Raw genomic sequence first — 25,437 nt, forward strand, 5'->3', positions numbered from 1 at the left:
GAATGGCTTTAAACTCACAGAGGGGAGATTTAGGTTAGACATTAAGAAAAAATTCTTTACTATGAGGGTGGTGAGACACTGGCACAGGTTGTCTAGAGAAATTGTGGATGTCCCATCCCTGGAAGTGTTTAAGGCCAGGCTGGATGGGACTTTGAGCAACCTGGCCTAGTGGAGGATGTCTCTGCTTATGACAGGGTGTTGGAACTGGGTGATCTTTAAGGTCCCCTTCAACCCTAACCATTCTATGATTCTATGATTCTAAGTTCAGTTGTAGAACTCCTGAGAGTTTTTTTTTGTGACTGTAATAGAGCATCTGTTATAACTTAGTCTTAGCTGTCAATGGAAGTTTTATACTCTCTGCATCCAAAACAGAAATGCAGACATGACTAAAGAGGTTACTATAATAAGAATGCTAATGCAATGTGCAATGGCTCTTCTCACGTTAATTTCTACATGTTACAAAGTCCTTCTTAACTTGCATATGTGATCTATAAAATGTTAATTTAAAAATGCTTTTATTATTTACACTTCCTATCCAGTGCTGTAAATTAGATCCAGTTGGGATGCTAAACTATGAGTCTATTGGGCCAAAAGTCTTTCCACTGTTTCTCTGCAGTATTTTTTTCTTCATGCCAGCAAGGAGTGGAAACAGATGAGTCACAGAGCTGATCTGAATAAACTAAAAACTGTCTCTAATAGCCAAGAATAACAAGGACTTAAGATAATGTTGCTCTCCCCCTTTTTCCTTTGGAATACTCTCCTTTGGATGATATCAGAACAAATTTGCATTAAAAAAAAACACCCAATAAACAAACAAACCACCAAGCCCACCACTCAAAAAAACTCAAAAACCCAAAACTTCCAAAGCCTCAAGAATGTAGCATTGTCTGATATCTGAGAAACTGCTTTCTTTGCTTGGGCACCATCTTATATTGAACTAGTAGGGAGATAGAAATTAATATAACTTATGATGTGTGATCATATTTCCCCTGAGTACTGTGGTACTGAGGAACTGCCTCTTGTACTGAGTTTTATCTAATTTTAACCTCATTATGATATTCTCCATAAAAAAACTCCTTTTCTTCTCATTACATCTTCCTCATTACATTTTGAGCACAGCTGGTGTATGGCATTCTAATTGTAAACTGTAAGAGAACAACAATACTGTAAGTAGAATCTTACAGTAACCTTTAATGACTGAAAAGAAATCCTGGGCTGTACATAGCAATTTACATGGTAAAAAAGGCACTGATCTTGTAATGCTTGGCTGAAAAAACATTTTCTTTCTCAACTATGTTCTTAAGCCAATTTTCTGCCTTTCATTAATTGTGTCATTGTTGGATATGATAAGAAGACTAAACTTGCCATGTCTTATTCCATGCTGATAATTCAGTTTCCTCTTTCCTTTTTCAAAAGCTAATTATATCTGCAAAATGCAATCTTTCATAGTGTCGTGGTTTAAACCCAGCCAGACAGCTTGTTACCCACTCCCCCCCCTTCTTGCCCTCCCTCTACTCCTGGGGGAACTGAGAGGAGAATCGAAAAGAAATGCAACTCCCACGGGTTGAGATAAGAACAGTTTAGTAACTAAGGTATAACACAAATCACTACTGCTACCACCAATAATAGTAATGATAAAGGAAATAACAAGGGAAGAGAATACAACACCTCATCAACAGCCGACCGATAACTCGCCCCATCAGCCCTACCAAGCACTGACCGATACCTCCTCCAACCCCGCAGTCCTCACCCTTCCGGGTAACTCCCCAGTTACATCCAGGGCATGACGTGCTGTGGTATGGAATACCTCTTTGGTCTGTTTGGGTCAGGTGTCCTGTCCTGCTTCCTCCCGGCTTCCCCTCCTCCCTGGCAGTGCATGAGGCTCACAAAGTCCTTGGCCAAACCAAAACATCATTTTTATCAGCTCTGTTCCCAGCCTAAAAGTCAAAACACAGCACTGCACCAGCTACCAAGAAAGAGAAAAATGACTGCTACTGCTAAAACCAGGACACATAGCAGCTCAGGGGGTGATGGGGAGAGATTTTTCTGCTCCATGGAAGGAAAAATTATTTTCTCATGACAAAACAGTTCACACAGTTGGAAGAACATTATAACTCCTACTCTACTACACAGTTTTCTTTAATCAGTTTGGGGGGTTTTATTAGCTTCTGGCAGGGATGCAACAAAAAGGAAGAACATAAAATTAATTACCTTATTAGTCAGAAAATCTGTAGCCTAAATTGTATCCTATTCTTGCATTCCCAAGAAAAAAAAATTCAATTAATTGCTTTAAGGAAAAATATGTATTCAAAAGAACTATAAAAGTAGTTTAATATATGGCTTCTCAGTTGAAAAAATGCACGTGGAAAAAAGGACTGTTTTTAAAAATAATTCTTTAATCTTTGCCAGATCTTTCACATTGCTGTCAATTTCAGAATTATACTCCTCACTTTTAAAATCATGTTTTGTAATGTTATTGGTCTGGAATTTTTTAATCTCTTCAACGAGTTTGGATGTTGAATGTCTTGAGGCCAACTTTTCATGTGAATAAGTTGTTCATTTTAATGTACTTGTGGTTAATGTTTTGTCAGCTCTAGCTTATGAAAAATGAGAGAAGTGTACTCAGCTGCTACCAAAGTGCCTACAAATGTAAAGTTGGAATGTGGTGGTAAAAGCTCAGCAAAATTTTCCTGGAATTAGTGTTCAGGACTCTATCACTGCCAACATCAGCCAGACCTACAAAAATATATATATACTATGCAAAAATGCGATGCTAATTTTTCTTTGTCATTTACAGTGTACCAGAATTGGAAAAGTAATAACCGGAGTCTATTGTCTTAAAATTTGTTTTAAACCTTTCATAAGATCATATAATTTGTCAGCATTTCCTCTCTCAAGGAGCCAGAGTGAAGACTGTGATAACTTTTGTGTAAGAGAAAAACTGTCGAACAGATGTATAGTAGTAGACCTTTTATTTCTGTCAGCTTTATGAAAAGACCTTATATCTTATAGGAGCATGAATGGTAAATTGTGTGTTACAGTATAGAATTATCATTTAGCCCTAGTTTGCTCTTATGTGTAGCAAACACATATTCAAGCATAAGAACATTTTATTTACATCTTTATATATCAGTTCCTGATCTGAGGAACTGCTAAATTCTGTGTATGCTGTGATGGCATACTCCTTTAACTCTGTTTTTGATTTCTTGTTGTCTGGTTTTCATCCTCACTACATTTACCAGTGAACTTTCCCTTGTGTTCATCCATCCAGTCTTTAGTGACTTCCTTCTCTTTAACCTGCTTTATGTCTGTTCTTAATTAGTTCTCTCTCTCTTTCCTAAGCTTCTTCAGTCTTCCTTGAAAAACTGAGGCTCTCTCATCCCACTTTCTATCACCATATACTACACAGGACTTTCTTCTAAATACCTGTTAGTTTCTATTGCCAGTATATTCATGACCTCATGTAGATTTGTCATTTTAATTTATTTTTTGTTCATTTGTTTTCCTTTTCCTTTACAACCCTGATGCCATCAATTTCTATCAATGTCTTCACTTTATTTTTTCGTTTCTTCAATCCCATCTAATCTTTTCAAAACAGATCAGTTAAATTAATTTTCTTCAACTGCTGTTCTAGTTGCTTCATCTTTAATAACTCTACAAGTTCCACATCCCCTCCTATTTTCCTTCCTAGCACTTAAACTTAATGATGGACGTCATTCTGTAAATTCTAAAGCCTTGCATTTACTAAAATACAACCAATCTGTAGTCTATAAAGAAAAGGTTAAATGATAAAAAGGGATGAAGAACTGGAGACTGTGTACTTAGCAATGAAAAATTAATTAAAAATGAGACTTACCTAAAATTAGTATTTACTTATCCTGTACATTTTTTGATTGTGCTTTGTTTGTACGTCACAGAACTGTCTTATATGAGTGCTGTCCTGGCTATATGAAGATGGATGGTACAAGAGGATGTCCTGCAGGTGCAAGCTTGTTTTCATATGGATGAGTCAGTACAAGAAGCATCACAGCACAGGAGACTTTCAAAGATGGTCATCTTGAGAAATTATTACCTCTTTTTAAGAATTACTGCCTGAGAATACACAGCTTCATTTGCATACAGCCCACACAGTTAGAAATCAGACAGCACTGAAGTTGGTCATTCAGTTTAAGTTGAATTTCCCAGCTGCTTGCAGTTGAGAGGAATGATAGTTCCCAAAGCTGCAAAAGAACTTTTATTCCTATTCCCACCACATCCCAGCGTAACCTAAAAGCATACCAGTAAGGTCAGAAACCAAGGACATGAGATGCGGCATATCTAACTTCTGTTTATTCCTTTTTCCCTAGAAGACTTGAATCTTATTTACTAGAGAAGAGTGTTATAGGCTTTAAATAAACTAAGGACTGAAAATTAAGACTTAATTCATTAAATTCTTGATTTTCTTTATTTCTGCTCCTGTTTTGCATAAATAAAATTAATCAAAGCAAGGAAGAGTAATCTGTGAAGAAATTTATTTCATAACTTCAGATCCTTATATCTGAACTATGCCCTTTACATTCACTAATAGAGTTAGGCATACCTGAGGCAGAGTTTGTTTAGAATAATTAATTTCGCTTTAGATATTGACATTAGAATGAGGTCAGTCATACTCTAGAATTGCCTGTTATTATTCATGACCTTAAAAAGAGCCAAGAACAGCTAGCTCACATACAGGTGTCCTGCTTCTTGACGCCTAGAAGTAGGAAAGCTGAATTCAGGTCTCATGTAGCATTGTTTTAACTGTGAGCCTATGGACATCCTTACTCTCTGGATGAAAGTTTAAGCATAAACCACACACTGGAAGAGCAAGAGGCCTCACAAGAGCAATTTTGCTCCACCATGACCAAATGAGACCCACTCCATCAAAATTTTTGTGGTTATATATGGAATTTTCTCTTGTCTTTAATGGATAGACACCCATTTCAGGTTGGGTTGGCACGAAACAGAGCAGCTGTTCTAAAGAAAACATTACAATATTCAGTTTTGTCTGATGTAATTTTTCATTAAACAAACTGAAAAAATAAATAACAAGCAGATGTGTTTGGATGTTTTTTGAGTGTTTTGAGGATAGAACTTTAATCCAAGCACAATGTTTTAATATTGGTTTAAACAGTTTCAGAAAGGCAGTACTACTGTCCAACTAAAAGAGACAGAATACATTTGATTGTGAGAAAATGGATGTCTGAAGAGTTTACAATATTTTTATGTTTATTTCAGTTGCTCCTATTGATCACGTATATGGCACACTTGGTATTGTGGGAGCTACTTCCACACAGCAGTATTCTGACATATCAAAGCTGAGAGAAGAGATTGAAGGACGAGGATCATTCACTTTCTTTGCACCAAGCAATGAAGCCTGGGAGCAATTAAATTCAGTAAGTTTGTGTATGCTCATGCACACATATATGTGTTAAACTGTATTTCTCTTTCAGCTAATGTTGTTTTAGCTGCAACATAGTCTATGATAAGACAGACCAGGAAAAAATATTGATATTTTAGATATAAAAGAACATTGGAAAAGTTATAATAAAATTATTTTCATGTTTAACATACATTGCTGAATATAGAGTCTGATTTTTTTTCAGTAGTACTAAGCAACTGTGTTTCTTCATTAAATGCTTCCATGAAAAATATGAATTTTGTTAGTGCTATTGGCACAATTTGGGGTAAATTCACAGGAATTCCAGCAATTGTATGATGTAGAGTACAACTCTACTTTGTCAGTGATTCAGGTGTCCTTTTAGTAATGTATTTAGGTAAATAAATATTGAATCAAAACTCAATGATCTGCCTGTAATGAGAATTCCTGTCTTCCATTTGTGAACAAATCAGACTAAAGTATCATTTGAGTCAGATTGACTGGTATCAAAGTTGTGTCTCCTAATAGGAAATATCCATTGTAGTATATATTGAAAGCATATGTTAAAGTAACTGTATGTACATCTTTCTGACTAGAAGAATGTTTTGACTCCTCTGGGTAATGAAATTCCTTTCTTCTTCAGGAAATTCACAGGAATTTGGTGGACAATGTAAATATTGAGCTGTATAATGCTCTCCACCACCACATGGTAAATAAGCGTATGTTGACAAAAGATCTTAAGAATGGCATGACTCTGGTGTCTATGTATAATGACCAGAAATTGCTTATTAACCATTATCCTAATGGGGTAAGTCTGCTCTCTTTTTTTTCCTTTTTTTTTTCTTTTTGTTTTTTTCATAAGAAAATTATTCAGTTATAGCCATTACTTTTTCCTTTATTTCCTTCTATAGCTAAGAAAACTGGTTATAGAAAGTTTAACATCTAGCAAATCAGTTGCCACTGACAAAAATAAATAAATTTTCCCTTAAAAAAATTTTGTCTGCTAATAGACTAATCACTAAGAAAGAATGTGTGTTCTTGCTGTTTAGAAATCAAAGTTCAAATGAAAATAAACATTCTTCCTAAAAGACAAAGCCTTTCGTGTCCAAAATATATGATCATAATAAACTGGGGAGAAAAGCTAGTATTAATCTTCATATGTTTACAAAATAATTTTTACATCAGATCTTTCATTTGAATTAGAGTACATGGTAGAAGCATTTAAGATCATAGGGGATGTACTTCCTGTATTTGGCTAGAAACAAAATAACTTTTATAAATGCTAGAAATCTCCCAGTTAATCCACTCATCTTTGTTGCCTTAAAGGCATTGAAACTTATATGTTTGACTACAGCTTACATTAGTAAAAAATCCTCAGACAATCACTGTATTAACCATATACCAAACCCAAAAGTGAATAACTGCATTAAGAAATTAAACATGAATATGAAATAAATGTTGCCTGAATAAATCTACTGCTAGCTTCCCAGAAGCTTAGTCAGCCTTCGAAATCTTACACGTTTTTACTTAAAATTTAAAATGAAAACTGAAAGAACAATGAATATGGAAAGTACAGTCCATACATCGTCCATCTTAAGAATCAGATTGCACATACGATCAAATGTTTAATGTTCTGCTTGTTTGTCCAAATATAGGTTGTTACCATTAACTGTGCCAGGATCATCCATGGCAACCAGATTGCTACCAATGGTGTTGTTCATGTCATTGATCGTGTCCTGACTGCTGTTGGAAACACTATTCAAGATTTCATTGAGGTCGAAGATGATCTTTCATCTCTTAGAGTAAGTGGACAAAAATAAAAACATTCTTCTGGTCTCGTAGGGTTTTTTTCTTTCTTTTCTATTTGTGTTTGATAGTTGGAAGTAAGAAGGATTAGTTCAGAGAGAGAGAAATAAATTAAATTATGAGCTCCAACTAATGTTGCAAATCTGGCTATATAAAAAGTAAAAGTATATTTTTCATAAGGAATCTGTTTATTCTCTTTTGTGGATCGAATAAGACCACAGCAATACAACATAATGTGTCCCTGTACATAAAAAATGTGTCTTCAAGCACTGAGGTAATGAAACATGTGTCATAAGTTACCATCTGGTGCTGCTAGGTAAATAAGAAAAAGTCCAAAGTGGATGATAGAAAATGGTAAAAAAAAACCCAAAACCAACAAATTCCAGAACCTAACTAATAGCAAGTTTCAGAGCATCAGTAGATAAATGTAAGAAAGATTTTTCTTGTGGAGGGGAAGCAGGTTTTTTTCTGCCCAGGTTTCTAATCTCTCTTTCTTCTGGGAGATGAGTCTGCTTAGTGTAATGGGATTTCATGCTGCACATGTTTAAAAGAATATGCTGTGGTTTCAGAAGTAGGTGTTGCCCTTTTCCCTTCCCCATATCCTTAATTAAAATAATAATAGTAATTTTAAATGCAGGGCATAAATATGAAAAAGACCTTCTGAATCCCTCAAACCTATTCCATGACAGGCAACCACATCATTTAATCTCTTTAAAAACGAAATGTACAAGCGAACACTTCCTAGTTGCTAAGATCACACTTGTTTTTCTTCCAGTTACATCACATTAAACTCTGCCTTTCTGATGTTTCAAAGGGTGAATTCCCTGTTTATAGCACATACACTTGCCAATTACTGTGTGTGTGCCCTTGCACTTAATACTACTTTTGGCTCCAAAAGCAACTGTGCTAATGAAACCATTCACAACAAAATCAACCCTGAGACTCTAATATGGCATTTCTTTTAGGATGGTTATTCCCATCTTCCAATTCACCAGTTTCATATGCACTTTATCATTCTGTCTTAGGTTGAGTTAATAATATTTCATCTTTAACTGAGCAAATTCTTTACTCAAGTCCAGATGTGCTCAATTTTACATATGTTCTTTTTCTAGAAAATCTGCAAATAATTCATATTGGCATAATCTATTATAGTACCCTTTTAATCTATCATATATTCTCACAGTTACTTCTTGAATGTCCAGAGCTGAGTAACATTTATAATTATAGAAGCATATAATCATAGTATGGTTTGGGTTGAAGGGGACCTTAAAGATCATCTAGTTCCAACCTTCTGTCATGGACAGAGACACCTTCCACTAGACCAGGTTGCAAAACCCAGAGGTAATTTTTTCCTGGCCTCAAAGCTTGAGATGGGATAGAATAGAATGTTTCAGTTGGAATTTGATCAAGAATCATCTAGCCTGATCACTTCAGGGCTCACCAAAACTTAAATCATGTTGTTAAGGGCATTGTCAAAACACTGACAGGCTTGGGTCATTGACCACCTCTCAGTAAAGAAATGCTTCCTACAAGCCTGTTCCAGTGTTTGGCCACCCTCTCAGTAAAGAAATGCTTCCTAATGTCCAGTCTAATCCTCTCCTGACACAACAATTGAATGATTCCTATGCACCCTATCACTGAATACCAGGGAGATCAGCACTTCCCTTTCCACTTACTCTCCTCAGGAGGCTGTAGAGAGCAGGGAGGTTGCTCCTCAGCCTCTTGTTGTGATTCAGAACTTCTTCCTTGTGTTTAATCAAATTAGTCATACAGCTGTAATATATTTTTTATTATTTCAAGGGCAAATTATTAGTTTTGATCTGATTTGTCAAGGAGTTCACATTTTTCGTTCAAAAATTCAGGCCAAAATAATTCCAAATTTTGCACTGTTGTCAACACTGTCAGAATTTATTGATTACTGTGTGCTGCATTAAAGAGGTAACTCAGTATATCGAGACACGTTTTCCCCACAAAAATAGTTTTCTATTCCTTATTGTTAGTTTTGCCTTTCCATAACACAGATCTATCTAGCATTAAAGTACCTGTGGGCACTTGGTGAAATGAGACAATTGTTTTTTGGTAATATTTTAAATAACCAGCATTAAAAACAAATTTATCTTCCAGGCTGCTGCCATCACATCAGATGTCTTGGATACTCTTGGAAGGCCTGGCCATTATACACTCTTTGCTCCTACCAATGAAGCTTTTGAGAGACTTCCAAGGGGAGTTCTAGAGAGGATTATGGGTGACAAGGTGGCTTCTGAAGGTGTGTAACCTTTTTTTCAAATGAGAAATACAGGTGACTAGATCAGGAGGTAGAAACTACATTATCTTACTGGCTCTGAAATGAAGCTCCTGTACTTTCATACATATTGGAGGAGGTATTTCTTTCGTCTCTGATTTTTCCAATTACCTAATGTTTAGAAGTCACTGAAAACTTAGTTTCCAAAACTCTGTTGTTTCTGATAGTTCAGCTGCACAGTTACAATAGAGATTACTGCCTCTAGAAATGCAGGGATAACAGAACGTGGGAGCTTCTCACAGCTTTCTCATCAACAGCTTTTTCATACAAAAAAAAGAAATGTTCTTGTAAAAGCTAAGTTTGGCCATGCAAGTTGAACTGAATTTGTGCTATATATTCCGACAAACTGTAGCAGTCAGCATGCTTACTTTTTTTGAGAACTACAGTAAATCCAAATAGCTGAATCAGTTATGTGAACAGCAATGTAATGGACCACTAAGGAGTGGAAAGCTGCATTTCTGTCATCTCCTTTATGCTCTCTACTGCACCAAACAAATTCTCAATCATTTCATTCTAGCCTGATTAACTCAGTCGATGAAGTCAGTCAAAGAAGAATGGTGAAAAGAGGGATCTGGGCTAATTTGAATGTGAGACAAAAACTAAAAATGGAATTCTGAAATAACACAATTTTTTGATGGGGCTTTTTATTATTTTTTTTTAGTTTACCTTCAGGAATTTTTGGCTGATTCTTTTGGTACTCACAGAGGATAGCACACTGAATCTCAGTTACTATAGAAAAGCACAATAAAATACAAACCTGGGCTGGATTTTCATAGCCTATACAGTTGTGTACTTAGAGGTCTATTTGGAGCATGTCATCTACAGTCACTAAGTTATATACTCTGTTACATGCAGGTTGTCACATAAACTGTATAGTTTTCATAATACCAGCGATGCCAAAGATATTTGACCATAATTGTTTTTTAGAGGCCTGTAGGATCAATTGTCAAATAAATAACTTTCAATAAATTATCTATCAGTGCAAATATATGTGCTAGATAAGCTAGTAAACTATTAAAATAGTGTAGATATTTTATCTCCCACCTATATGTGTATTTTGTGTATATATATGGATATATATAAAAATATATGTATCTAAATACCTATATGTTAATATCCCGATATTTTTTTCCACAGCTCTAGTGAAGTTCCATATTTTAAATACTCTCCAGTGCTCTGAAGCTATCACTGGTGGAGCTGTCTATGAGACCTTGGAAGGAAACACAGTTGAAGTTGGTTGTGATGGTGAAAGTCTGACTGTGAATGGAGTGAAGATGGTAAAACGCAAAGATATTGTGACAAGCAACGGTGTTATCCATCTCATTGGTGAAGTCTTAATTCCTGATTCTGGTCAGTGATGTGTATGAAAAGCTTATACTGAAGATGTTTTCTACAATCTTCCCTATATTCCCTCCGCCCTGTTGTTATTAAGCATGGAGAATCCATGAAAAGGAATAAACTGTGTGGTAAAATGTTTTGTCTTACTTTATTTGCAGCCAAGCAAGTCATTGAGCTTGGTGGTGCCCAGCAGACAACTTTTACAGACCTGGTGACACAGGTAGGACTTGCATCTTCTCTAAGACCTGAAGGCCAATACACTCTTCTGGCACCTCTGAATGGTGCTTTCTCAGGTTAGTAGCCTTAAAAGATTATGTTCTGGATGTCAAAATAAATAAGAATATATGCTACACATTAATATTAAATTTTTTTATAGATGACACCTTAAGGATGGATCAACGCCTTCTTAAAACAATCCTGCAGAATCACATTATAAAAGTGAAAGTCGGGCTCAATGAACTGTACAATGGACAAGAGCTGGAGACAATTGGAGGAAAATTGCTTAGAGTCTTTGTGTATCGCACAGTAAGTGAACAGGACTTTCTAACAGTATGTATCCCAACTATGAAAATGAAGAATCATAAAAGAATAAAAGACAAAGCTGAAAAAAACCTCCAACATTTAACAACATGATTATCTAGCAAAAAATTTCAAGCTAATTTTTATTAATAGGAACTTTGTTTGCATGGAAGACACTGCGAAAACAAAGCAGAATTCCATATTTGGCACTCCATTAGTTAATTTTTAACATTTTGTTTGTTTGTTTAGAACTAGTTAAGAGAATTCTCAAGGGAAACTAAAAAATCAAGTTTGGAAATATTTACACCATATCAACTTACTCCAGATTTTGCTACTTTTATTTTCTCACGCAATGCCATATTTCCTGGCAAGAACACAAAATGTAACTGTAGGAAATACATATGAACTTTATTTTGTATTTAGAAACCTGTTGGGAAGTATGTATCCATCTCATTTTATCAGATATGTTTAAATGTGTATCACTGTGTGAAAGCTGCACTTGTTTCTCTTTTAATCAGGCTGTATGTATTGAAAATTCATGCATGGTCAGAGGAAGTAAAGAAGGAAGGAATGGTTTTATTCACATCTTCAGACAGATCATCAATCCAGCAGAAAAGACACTTCATGAAATGCTGAGGAATGATAAGCGTTTTAGGTGAGTAGTGGTTTTGACAGCCCTGAGATTTCACTACAGATAACAACCCTAGGATATACAGCACAACTGGTCTGAGAAATAATTGTGGACTGTGGGTTGTTGGATTTTGAGGAACATGGAGAACAGGGAAGGTGTTATTAACTCCTAAAAAAAAAAAAAAAAAGGAGAAAGAAAATGTGGGAGGTTGGGGAGCAAAAACTGTTCTTCTCTAGCTATACGCTGAAAGGGCTCTCAGACTTAATGTTACAGTGGTCGTTTAGGCACACAGTTATCCGTAAGACACCAGAGTGAGTGGACTAAAAAGATAAAATTGGGTAATACCTCCAGAACTATAAATACAGCAGTGTCTGGTGGTTTAGTTAATGAGTAGTATGATTCCATATGGGTGCAGCATGATTTTATGCCCTTCCAGTACATATTTCTGTCTCCTTCCTGCAAGTATCTCCCTACTTTTTGAAAGAATAACCACCCTTGTCATCTTATCTTCATCTCTTTGATTGGTGGGGACTTAATTTGATGAATTCTGCTCTGATACAGTCTAACAACTTTTTTTTTTCCTCCCCTTCAAATCCTTTTTCTTCAGTCTGCTACTTTTAAGACTGTGCTTTTTTCTGATTTCCCTCTTCCATTTCTGGGAAATAGTGAGATCATTGCATTATCAAAAAATGAGGAAACTAAATGCCTGGACCCAAATGCAGTTTATTATTTTTGGTTTGTTTCTTTGTGATAAACAGTGTTTTCCTCAGTCTGGTGAAAGCTGCAGATTTAGATGATGTTCTGTCACGACCTGGAGAATGGACTCTATTTGTTCCTACTAATGATGCCTTTAAAGGTTTGACTGATGATGATAAGGATATACTGATAAGTAAGTAACATATGAAAAATAGAAATATAAGCAAAGGTAAAACTGAAGGGAAAGGTTGCTAGTGCTTTTCTTACACAAAAGTTATCTGATAAAACAGTTTACCTTAGACTAAGAGCAGGTCATAGGCCATCCATAAATTCATTTCTTCTTGGGGAATAGAGAAAATATCTTTTTGGAAAAACAAAAAAACAACCTGAATTTAAATTTAAACTTCAATCCTTAATATAGTATTATTCCAAGATGTAATTACCATCAAAGCTAATACCTACATTCATTTAATTAGTTTTAACTTGTCATTATTAAACCTTGCTATAATTTTTTTTTCAGCTGAAAAGTCTCTTCTATCCTCTTTCTTTTCTAGTTGAGGCCATTGCAGTAAAATATATTTAATACTGACTTTCCTGTCATTCCTTTCTCTTCTCTGCCCAGTGATCTCTAATATCACTTGTACTCTACAAGTTAAATATTTAATATACATTGTTAAATTCAATTTTATGTAATTTCAACTGTTTGTAGTTTCTTTAATTTCATGCTTTATTACCATAAGAGAAGAAACACTGAATACCCCATATCTCCTGCAGAATTTCCCACTAGAGAGGTAGACTGTGGTCATAGCACTATGACTACTTTTGTTTATTTGAGAGTAATGTGAACATAGCTTGCACAAATACAGGAGGAGTGATTGCCTTGAATCCCACATTAGAAGGTCACTCAGATTTTCCATTACTGCACTTTTTAGGCCAAAGTTTGATGACATAAGCCAAATCCCATGAATCCTTAATGCCTTCAAAGAATCCAGCTCAAAGCATCGATAAGCAGCAGCCCATCTCTCTACAGCCTTTATCTCACTGACAAGGCACTGTGAATTTGAATTAGCTATCTCTTTAAAGTCAGGATAGGGTCTAAATTACCTTCTAGTGTTGTGTGTCTTTAGCGACTAACAGTAAAATAACAACTTAGATGACTAACATTAGCTAGCTATAAAATGAAATTAAGCTTGTCCCAAGGCTGCAACCTGAATTAGCTGTATAAATGACATTGTTCTGTTTTTACTGGGCTGTATTCTGTGATTCTGTGCTATAGTTATTTTATTAACAAAGATTTAATTTGTCAGGTCTATTATTTTTATCTTAATCCACAATTTGATGTTGTACTCGAGGCCCATGCCATTTTGGATTATTTCTGTAATTAAGAATAGAATTATGTTCTGCTTTACAAAGGCTTTATGTGCTATATTTTCCTGTCATTATTACTCAGCTTCTACTTTGTCAAATGAGATTTTAATTTACCCTCCTTGTTCCTTACTTTTTTTTTTCTTTTTTGTTTCAGCAGAATGTCCATTTTTTTCTGTCATTTTTTTTTTCTGGAATTCTGTCTGTCTTGCTTTTTTGAAGACATTACATTGCTTATTAAGGAATAGAAAAACTTTTTTTTCATCTGTAAGAAAGACACAAACCAAATATTTTTTTTGCCAGTAGCTATTGTGGCATAGAACAAAGCTAATCTGGTAGTTGGTGAAATCAGCTTTGGAATGGCCATGTTTAAGCTTTGTGTGTAACTTGACACTACCAATGAATGGTCCAGTCAGAAAATCTCAGGGTTAATTTTAGCAGGCAGAAGAGCATTTAATTGCATCTCAGTAGTCAACTGAATTGCAGCAATATCTGTGATCAGAACAAAAAGCAGAGTAAGAAAATTTTCTCTGAAAGAGACATCAGGAAAAAATTCTAACCAGCATTTTTCCATTGCAATTTCATCAAGGCTGAAACTCCTAATAACAGTCAATATCAGCATGTAATGTTAATATGAAACTTATAATAGCATGGTCAATATTACATGTAATGGTAAGCAGATGTGTTTTAGAACTGCTTAGTTATTACTTCTACTTTTCTTTTTAAATAGGAGACAAAAATGCTCTCAGGAATATTCTTCTTTACCACTTAACACAAGGAGTTTTCATTGGAAGTGGCTTTGAGCCTGGTGTGACAAACATTCTTAAAACCATCCAAGGAGGGAAACTCTACTTGAAAACAGTTAAGTGTTGAAAAAGAAGTCTCACTGATACAGCCTTGTAACAGGGATTTGACATTCCATGTCTATCCGCATTACAGAATGGGATGCATTTCTCTGAACATTATATTAGGGTTTGGGCTGTTTTTTTTTTAATGTCCCTAATAATTTGTGTTCTCTTTTCATCTTTTACCAGGTAAATGATACCCTTCTAGTTAATGAACTGAAATCAAGAGAATCTGATCTCATGGCAACCAATGGTGTCATTCATGTTATTGATAAACTCCTGTATCCAGCAGGTGAGTATTAGTTCATGGAACTTACACACACTCTTCTGAATCTGTTTACATGTTATGTAGGTGAAATAACTCCAAAAAATATAATTCCTTTGAAGAGACAATTTCTATGTGGAATAAGAAACAGAAAATTTACCTCACTACTCATTTTGTGGAATAAACTGGGTTGAAACCATGGAAAATCTTCAAAATTCTGTGAAAGCAAATTAGGTGGTAAAGAACATGCTGTAGGCTACCTTTTCCACTCATATGGAAGAATGTATATGTACAAGTACACATTTGTGTGAGTGTTTGAGAGTGATTACATATCCTGATCAATGTAAATAAAAGCAAAATGAACACAGATGTTATGTTCTCTCTCACTTGCCTATTTCTTTTGCCAGATCTTCCTGTTGGAAACGATCAGTTGCTCACAATCCTGAAGAAGTTGATTAAGTACATACAAATTAAGGTACTCTTTGAATAATGGTCCCTTTGTCCTTTTGGCAGGATCTGTGAAACTGTATACATTATAATTTGTAAATGATTTTTTGGTCCCTCTGCTTCTTCAGCAGACAACACATTCAATAGCTTTCAATTGCCTAAATATAATCATGAATCATACTCTGCAGTTAATAGTTAGAATTTATGTTCTTCAACACCAAATACTTGCAGAATATTTGCATTTGTATAACTCCAATGTGAACTGGCCAGGATCTGTTCTTTGGTTCAGGTACACTTCATCACTCCAGCAAAAGTAATCACTTCTAAATTCTTGAGGCAATCTGTCTGTGAAAGAAATGCTGAGTGGCTAAATTGTTATGTTATTAAAACCACCAGCCTCAATAGCATGTGGAGAAAAATAGGTGTCTTTATTTATTTCAGCTATCCTTTTGTGATTACATTTGCCCTCAACAATGAATGAGAGGATCTAAACAAACCTCTAGATAAACGAAGCAGTGAATCCTAATAATACTCATTAGGAAACTAGAAAGTGCTCCTTCTTTTCATTTTTTAAATTACTTTTCTGTATTTATAGTTTGTTCGTGACAGTACCTTCAAAGAGATTCCACTGACGTTTTACAGTAAGTTCATTTTAAATATTACCAGATGGGTTTGAGATTGCTTTTTAAATGTTGCCAATTCCAATCTTGAATCTCAGATCTATTTTGTTTTCAGTCAAAAAGAAAGCAATTTCTGGGAAAGTAAGATGTGCCAGTGAAGCACAGGAAGAGAAAGACTCAAAGTAGAATATTTCTGGCTGCTGTGATACTGTACATATTTTTCCCTTTCCAGATGTGTGACAGGAAAATAACCCTGAAGTAAGATATTCAGACTCTTTGGAGTAGGCAAGATACATATGGAAGGGATTGGGTTTTTTTAAGTTTTCAGCCAAGGTTCAGTGTTTGCTGCACATCAGAGTTGTACTGCCTCTCTCTCCAAGATGTAACATTGTACTGTACTGACTGTCCAAGATGTAGCATTGACCAAACTCTGCACTGAAATGATTATTTTATTTTTTTTTTTCATAAATGCTTCCAGAGGACAGAATGTACCTATTTCACCTGTCTCCCATCCATGCAAATATGATGCTTGTGTGAGAGGTGGTTATTCTAACCATTTTCTCTTTAGGGAGTAAATGTAAAAAAATGAAACATTTTTGCTCTCTTGCAGCCTTTCTCAGGGTTTGCCTTTAGCTTCTACATATAAAGTAGAACCCATTGAAGCAATCTGTTAGAAGACAAAGGTCCTGCTAAAGCTCTGGCTTGTGAGGAAATGTGAATTTAGGCAGATGATGAAATCTCTATGGGATTCTACACACATTTCTCAGTAGAAATGGAGACCAACACATGAGGCTTTTGGAAAGTGAGAATGGACACACTGAATTTAAAAGACACTTGCAACAAAAAAAAGAAATAATCTATCTTGATGACAAGTTGAATATGAGCCAACAGTGTGCCCTGACAGTCAAAAAGGCAAGCCATGTCCTGGGTGCATCCAGCAACAGCATAGCCAGCCAGTTGTGTCAGGTGATTGTCCTACTCTGCACTGCACTGGTGCAGCCCTGTGTCAAGCACTCTGGGGTTCCTCAGCGTAAGGACATTGAACTATTGCAGTATGTCCAGAGGCAGGCAATTAAAAGGGTGAAAAGCCTCAAAGGTAAGACATCACAGTCTACAATTCCCTCAAGAGGAAAAGTGGAGAAGGAGGTGCTGATGTCTCTCTTGTGACCAGTGATAGGACAAGCGAAAATGGAATGAAGCTACGTCAGGGGAAGTTCGGATTGGTCAGTGGGAAAAGCTTCTTCACTGAGAGTGTGGCTGGTCACTCAAACAGGCTCCCCAGGGAAATGATCATGGTATCAAGCCTGTGAGCATTCAGGAGTGTCTGGATGATGCTCTTAGTCATATGGTTTAGTTTCAGATAGTCCTGTGAGGGGCAGGGAGTTGGACTCAGTGATCCTTATAGGTCCTTTCCAACTTGAGGTATTCTGGGATTCTACGATTCTATCTCCCATGGTGAGTGAAAGTAGTACAAGAAGCAATGCCTGTGAACTGAAGCAAGGGAGGTCAATGTCAGACATCAAGCTGTAGCTGTTGATTTAGTTAAATGTGGGAATGGAAAGGATGAAACCTCTCTACCAGCAAAGGCTTCTCTACCATTGAATGGATACAAGTAAAATAACAATCTGTCAATTATTCGATGAATATTTGAGTCTGTCTTAGGTGTAGAGGGAGAACTTGATCTCTCAAGGGCACCACTGTTGTGCTTTCCATGACGTTCTATCAAGTATAAGAATAGTTCTGAATGTCAGGGTTTCCTTCATTTACCAGGTCAGCTCCCCAAAAAAAAAAGGTCAAGATTTTCATTTAAGATACGTCAGGGAATTGTGCAAATCTTTATGCAGGGAACAGTAGGAGCTGTTATTATTACCTGCCTTACATTATCATAGGTTTGATGACTAGTGGGTATCATAAGGCACAAAGAAAGGCAAATAGCATGGCAACAGACTCTGTCTGCAGGTGACTTGTATACACAACCATTTAATAACTAGAACTGAAATCCGTACTCTAGATCCCTAGGGTTAGTTTTTCATCCATTGATATTTATTATTTTACCCACATCTTTTTGACCAGATCAAATGCAACTAATTACCATGAAGAAACTGTAAGAATGTGCTTTACATTCCATTTTCTATACTTTCAGAAATTAACATAATTGAAAGCAACGTTCAGCCCATCATCAGAAAGGAAGGTAAATGAGGCCCCTAGTATATATATTTCTGTATATGTTCAAATACATATATAGAATATATATTGCATATATTTCTTTTATAGGATGCATTTTGTACTTAACAGCTCCAGGACATTCAGCACTTTGCTAGAAAAGCAAAGATACAAATATTGCAAATAGAACTGGCTGAAACATTTTGCATAAAAATATTTACCACAGCTGTTCTCCCGAATGGATTTCTATGGGCATGTAGAAAAAAAAATTAAAATCATCTTTTTTAAAACCATTTCTTTATTTGCCTGAAATCTTTGCATAATTTCAATAAAAACATGTCCTTTTAGATTAATTTTTTATTTGAACATATTTAAAAGCCTTTTAATTAAAACTCTTTTTTATTGAAACAGGTTTTTTAAAAAATAGAATTGTTTCTAATACTTTGAAGGAGAAAACAATATCTGTTCTTTTCTCAATGGTTTTCAATCAGTTCTAAATACCAATATCTGTCAGATGCCTGGGAAAGACAGTTAGCCAAACTTTTTTTTCAATTTCTCAAACAAAAGCATGACTTAAAGATCAGTGATGGAACTGAAAAAAACAGCAAGTGGAGCTGGCACTGCCAAAATCACTCATGATTCGTAACTTAACTAAAACAACCATTGATTTCACTAGACCAGGTAAGTAGCTAATGAGCTCCAGTTCCCCCTGAAATAGAAATGCTCAAAGGGAATCTTGTTGAGCTCAGCTGAAGAGAAAGGCAGTTTAAAATGTCCAGATTGTTTAATCATTGTTTCTGGGAGGACTCTCGGCAGAAATGACATAATCTTGCTTTTTCAGCAGCTTGTCTGTGCTTCATGCCACTTAGGATTAGCCACCATCTTGCATATACCTGCTGATCTTTACTGCCTAGTCTGCATCATAAGATCAGATCCACAGAGCAATATAAATAGATAGATTGCACATGGCAATTCAACCAAGATATTTTAGAAATCTTCCTATGATAAAGGTGAATCACTCTCTGAATGTACCCATTCTTTTATGTTAATGACAGGGTATATAGTTTAGCTGATTTACATGATGTTTGGAAGTTGAAAGTTAACTGAAACAAAAAATTGAACATCTGAGCACTTCTGTAGTCAAATATACAACTAAATATTATTCACCGGAAAGAGAAAAAGTAATTTTATATGTTAGTGAGTATTGAAGAGTTGCCACTGCTGTTATGGTATTTCTGCTCTGGGACATGCTCCAGGGAATGGTCTCTGGCCAGCACAGCCTTCCTGCTGATGATTCAGAAAGAATCACCAATAAAGCCAAATCTGGCCCTTCTGAGCTTACCAGTATTAACAGGAGTGAGTAGCAGCTCACATCAAAACCACTTAAGCTCATGATTTTCTGCAGAAAAAGAGCTGGCAAAGTTGCACGTTAACTTGTGTAGCATGTGTCAGGAAGTTCTAGCAGATCAGGATGGAAAGAAGATTTCAGTAAAAAAAGAAAGTTCAGAGGGTGATGTCTGCCCTTTCCTATCTCAGTGTTTCCTACTTGAGTTTTGCTTCCATTGTCCATACATAGGCAAGTTAAGGGGATCAAAAAGTTAAATCTGATTGAAACCCAAATCTTAATGAATTAAATTTTCAAAGTATTGATCTTAGAGTAGGCAGTATAGCAAACTATGGTTGTACCTTTTGTTTTGCATACATCTGCTGTATCAATCACATAGGAAGGTACAGTAATTTAGAAATAATAGAAAAAAGCAATGGGTTGTTCAGTTATTTAAAATGTAGAGCAGATGAATAGAGCTCTATAATAACTAGGCATCATTATGATCCTGTCATATAATTTAATCTGCAGCAAATAAATGAATTATTTAGCTCTAAATTCTAACTTATACAATCATCTGCTGCAAAAGCAAACAAAAATGTATGCTTGGATTTGTTACTGTTGAAGGACACTAGTTAGCCTGGATTATACTGGTTTCAGTAATTAACACCAGGCGCATGTATTGAAAGCTACTGCTAGATCCTGGTCAGTAATTAAAAACCAAATAAATCTATGTGGTATCGACTTCTACATAAATTCATATAAAGAAAGGTTTTTAAGGGTTTTTTAATGAAAGTGAGAGAGATGGACTGTGTTAAGTTTCCAAGTCTGAAAAGTGAATAAAGGAATTGTCTGCTACAGCAAGTTCTTAAGTAGAACTGCTGCTGTAACACTCATTACAGAACTGTGTTATTCCTATTAAATGACTGCATCAATGGTATGTTCTTAATTTATTTCATATCTGCTGCTCCAGCTTGTCAGACAGAGATCAGTTCGGATTAGTGTGGTCTATAGGGACTGCACAAGATTAAGAGGTTTGTTTTGGCTATTGAAATCAAAATGACCTCTCCCATGCAACTCAAAGAATGTCAGACATTAATGCTGATAGATATCATTACAGCTGTCCCAGCTGATCTCTGAAGTTTACTTTTATTTCTTTAAGCTGAGTGACCACTGGCTAAGACTAATTGAAAACCCTCTTAAAAAAAGCTAAAACACCCCCAAACGAACAAATAGTAAATAAATACATAAATTAACCATAAGGGAATTCTGAGTAAAAGACATAGTCTCCTCTTGGATACCTATACAGTTAGTTGCAAATAACAAGAGAAACATTTATCTACTTCTTTTCTAAGCTTTCACACAGTAGTTTGCACACTGATCACTCATGGAGCAATAGCTGTAAGATTCTATCAGTGTTGCAGAGTAACCTTCTGTACCAATATATGTAGAGGAAGTCTTCCTTTCAGCTTCTGAGGATCTGCTTTTTGCCTGAGACTTGTCAAGAGATGTTAAAAATAGTCAGATACACAAAAATAATAAAATTTTAAATAGTAAGCATGCAATAGGACCTGAATTTAAGATTGCATGGGAGGAAGTGCAAGATTGCACAGTATCAATGCAAATGGTTTTTCAGGTTTTAAAAATCCTTTGTTATAGTCATTTGGTTTATTTAGGGTACGGGGAATAATTTTAGCTTCATCTCAGCCCCGTGGAATACAGTAAATATTTTTATGACTATATAACATGTTGTTTTTTTCCTATGTCACAGACCCATCTATCACACAACTCACTAAATTAATTGAAGGGGAACCTGAATTCAAAATAGTCAGGGAAGGGGAGACAGTAACTAAAGTGATTCATGGAGGTTGGTATGCTTTCAGCAACTCAATTTGTATTAGTTAAAATCTGAATCATTAACTATTCCCAGTCAGTTTCTAATTATGTAGGTGATGTTCTGTTAAAAACCTGTTCTGTTTTTAACAATACATTCTTGAAGCTTTGTAATGTTATTACACCATTCATTCTCACTTGTGCATTTCAAAAACTTGAAATTTTTTTGCCTAGCCTTGTCCCATAGCTACAGTCAAGACACTGTTAGAAATATCCTGCATGCTGCCATAACATGTCTCAGTTAAGAATTATTTGCTGGGTTTTGTCCTGCAATCAAAAATGTGTTATGTAATTCTGTGATAGAAAGGCAATTTTTATTACCTAAAGAGGTAAACTTTGCCTTCTGCTTTGCTAGGGACATTGAAAGTTCACATCTAGGGTTTTTTTAAAAGGAAAACAGCATCTGGCCATCCTACATTTTAAGGAAACGTAGTTCCTAGTCTTTGAACATTTTTATCTTTTGTAAAATATGCTATAGTTTTTCCTTGTGTCCTTCAGTAAGTTACAGCATCTCAAAAACAGCACTTATAACACTGTTCATTACTTGCTTAATGTCTTCGACTTAAAAATCCTTATAGAACCAATTATTAAAACATACACCAAAATCATTGATGGGCGACCTGTGGAAGTGACAGAGAAAAAAGTGACAGAAGAAAGAATTATTCAAGGTAAATTATGCCAAGTTTTTCAAACTTATTAAATTTCACCATTAGATATAAATGTAATATAACTTAAATTTGGTCCTAATGTCTAAACTGCATTTCCTGAAGAAGTCTTTTTCCCCTAGTGCTTCTCACTGCCTATGGATGGCCCAAATTCTGGCTGTGTGTGATACACACACATATACAAGAAATGGCAAGAATATTTTAACAGAATGAAAAACAATAAAAAATTGTCCTTTCTTTTTTCTTTTTCTTTTTCTTTTTCTTTTCCTTTTTCTTTTTCTTTTTCTTTTTCTTTTTCTTTTCCTTTTTCTTTTTCTTTTTCTTTTTCTTTTTCTTTTCCTTTTTCTTTTTCTTTTTCTTTTTCTTTTTCTTTTCCTTTTTCTTTTTCTTTTTCTTTTTCTTTTTCTTTTTCTTTTTCTTTTTCTACTTCTGCATGTCATCCCAAGCTTCCTTGACAGTCATTTCCAAAAAACAACTTCTCTGTTTCTTTGTAAAGAGCAGCCTTCATTGACATTTGTATTCAGCTAATATAAAATTAATGTGCATCTGTGTGCTTTGATCTTCTCCCACACTAACTTTCAAACTCTTTGACCAATTACTCTTTGGCCGAAATACTTGAAATTGGCCAATTTCAAGTATATTTGACTTAATAGATATTTCTTTAAGAATTCTAGAAACTTCACAGAAATTGAAAAGGGAAGAGGGCATATTTAAACAGTCTCAAGTTCTTTGCTAGCACATTTTGATCTGCTTGGTTAAATATCAGTCTGAATGCTGCCATTAAAATTCTGTCTACCAGAGCAGCTGTAAGGGAAAGACAGCAGTATAGGAACATGCTGACTTAGCAGGAAGTCATTCAGGCAAGAGAGAAATAAAGAATGAAACTTAAGTTATTCTCATATAACTATTTACTACAATGGAAATAACTGAATGAAAAACATTAGTGGTTTCTAGTAAAAGTGTGTATATTTTTCAACACAAGAATATAAAATGACATTTTTCAAATTCAAATTTCACTAATATCCCACATAAAATAGTCAATTTAATGTAAAATACCCGTGTTTCAGACCTAATATTTTCCTCTCTTCCTTCTGTACTAGGAACTGATAAAGAATCTCAAATATTATGATTTGAAATTATTCATAGCAGTAATAAAAGCAACATCTATTTACGACAGTGGATCCAGACTATTTTTGCACTTAGGAAATATGTAATTTATGAGCTAATGCAACAAAATGTTTAAAACTGTGACTTAATTTAAGTTTGTGAGCAGATATTTACTGTATCTTACTTACTTACTGTAAGTATGTTAAATTTGTCTAAGTACTTTCCTGAATAGATTTAGTAATCATCTAAAGATCTAGTAATCATCATTACTAAGATTTAGTAATCTTAGTAATCATCTTGCACTTTGATTTGGGAGACAGTGAAAGTAAATGATCATAAAATCAGATTAAAGAGTCTTAACTATGGAACCATCCTGACCCTGTTATATAAGATTAAAGCACTGTCTCTCACATCTTTTTTTCAGGTCCTGAAATAAAATATACCAGAATTACTGCAGGTGGTTCAGACAATGAAGAAAAGTTAAAGAAATTGCTTGAAGAAGGTTAGTATCCTTGTTTTCTTCCCTTCCTTTAAAAAAATCATTATTAAAAAATTGTATTACTTAGGTAATTACTAAATGGATGCTTCATGTTTTCAGCAAAGGTGCTCATACTGCAAAATCATACGCAGAGATTAAATCTCAGAACCTGAGAAATATCCAAATCTAGTGTTCTGGTTTGAGCCTCTGACCTTCACATTTCAGCCCTCCCCAGAGGTGATGCTGCCTGGCTTTAGTACATAATATTCTATGTTTCTCATAAAATTGTGCTTTCAGTGTTTATATGGAATTTAATATTATAACAGATTAATTTTGTAATTCAACAAAATCTATGACAGGATTAATTCAGTAATGTGCTGTTACAGAATTGTCAAATGTTTTCTGTAAATCAACTTCTTGCCATAACCTGTATTCTGTCAGAGGTTACCAAGGTGACCAAATTTATTGAAGGTGATGGTCATTTACTTGAAGATGAAGAAATCAAAAGACTCCTGCAGGGAGGTAATTCAATATACTATAACTAACGTTTTTGCAAGAGGTTATGATAACTGAAACACCTCTCAGATATGTTGATCTCAACATTTTAAAGACTGACTTAGCAGAAGTTTAATTTTAATGGCATAAAAATAGAATGCCATATATGAAGGGTCAGATGTCTGTGAAATGGAAATAAGCACCGAAATTTGATTAATATCTTCTTTATTATATTGATGATGAAAAAATATTATATTTGGTGGTTTTCAGTCTTTAAAAAGTTATCTAATTAAAACTCAGGGGAGCAATGAAGATTTATTCCTCTAACTGTGAACTTTTTTATTTTTTTCCCCCCAACAAATTTAATCTGTGAAAAGCACTTATGAAGTGGAAAGTATTGTAATAGACCAAGTTCAACTTACTTATCAGTTCTTCAGAAATGAATATTCATTGCCCTCAAGTTAACAATTCAAGGCATGTTTAGCATCCTTCTTTCAGTGCTTACAAGCAACAGGTATCAAGGCATTAACTATAATTCTCTTCAAATATAGCATTCCAAGGAATGGTTTTCTTTCCCTCTTGCTCTCTTAATTCTAACAGTTTTGGCAATATATAACCAGTAGCTGTAGAAAACTAGTAAAAGAACTTGTGCTAAAAATTAATCTTCATTTATGAATTTGGAATGTTCTCTGCTTAATGTAGTTTAGAAAAACTACATATAATAGCAATGGGGAATAAAAAAAGAGAATTCAAGTGATGTGTTTTTAGTAAATGTTAGCTTAAACCTGAGCCAGACGCTCAAAAATGTATGTTTCTCTTGGCATAAATGAATTGAATCCACTTCATCTTATGTTCAATACTTACCAAGTTATAAACCTGACCACTAGTGAAGTACCTCACAGCCAGCTGTGTGTTCAATGAACTAAATCATGTAGTTGTTCAAAAGCACTATTCTACAGTTGTGTCTTCAGTTAAGTAAAAAATATAGTGATGCTGAAAAACTGAACAGCTCTTCACTAAAAATGATCCATGCTAGTTGGTAATTGAGCTAGTTTTAGAGAAAAGCCAAGATACGGTTAT

The 25,437-nt window shown here is 35.0% G+C and overlaps 1 protein-coding gene across 8 annotated transcripts in view; it reads left to right on the plus strand.

Moving 5' to 3' along the window:
• The window catches only part of POSTN (periostin), a 35,754-nt gene that overhangs the window by 5,550 nt on the left and 4,767 nt on the right, over positions 1-25,437 (plus strand). For 2 of the 8 annotated variants that reach the window (XM_061345132.1, XM_061345148.1), the window contains exons 3-21: positions 3,918-3,982; positions 5,257-5,414; positions 6,042-6,206; positions 7,054-7,200; positions 9,329-9,470; positions 10,644-10,856; positions 11,003-11,137; positions 11,221-11,369; positions 11,882-12,018; positions 12,753-12,883; positions 14,786-14,916; positions 15,090-15,192; positions 15,573-15,640; positions 16,208-16,253; positions 18,376-18,423; positions 21,491-21,586; positions 22,191-22,280; positions 23,809-23,886; positions 24,304-24,384. In XM_061345132.1, the coding sequence (XP_061201116.1) occupies positions 3,918-3,982; positions 5,257-5,414; positions 6,042-6,206; positions 7,054-7,200; positions 9,329-9,470; positions 10,644-10,856; positions 11,003-11,137; positions 11,221-11,369; positions 11,882-12,018; positions 12,753-12,883; positions 14,786-14,916; positions 15,090-15,192; positions 15,573-15,640; positions 16,208-16,253; positions 18,376-18,423; positions 21,491-21,586; positions 22,191-22,280; positions 23,809-23,886; positions 24,304-24,384 (2,183 nt within the window). The remainder of the gene's footprint in view (positions 1-3,917; positions 3,983-5,256; positions 5,415-6,041; positions 6,207-7,053; positions 7,201-9,328; positions 9,471-10,643; positions 10,857-11,002; positions 11,138-11,220; positions 11,370-11,881; positions 12,019-12,752; positions 12,884-14,785; positions 14,917-15,089; positions 15,193-15,572; positions 15,641-16,207; positions 16,254-18,375; positions 18,424-21,490; positions 21,587-22,190; positions 22,281-23,808; positions 23,887-24,303; positions 24,385-25,437) is intronic. The other 6 variants (XM_061345156.1, XM_061345141.1, XM_061345177.1 and 3 more) reach the window with 6 other exon arrangements.

The sequence above is a fragment of the Neopsephotus bourkii genome, unplaced genomic scaffold, assembly GCF_033783945.1.
Source record: "Neopsephotus bourkii isolate Nb327-2 ecotype Australia unplaced genomic scaffold, CSIRO-AGI_Nbou_v1 NB_36, whole genome shotgun sequence".
NCBI lineage: Eukaryota > Metazoa > Chordata > Aves > Psittaciformes > Psittacidae > Neopsephotus > Neopsephotus bourkii.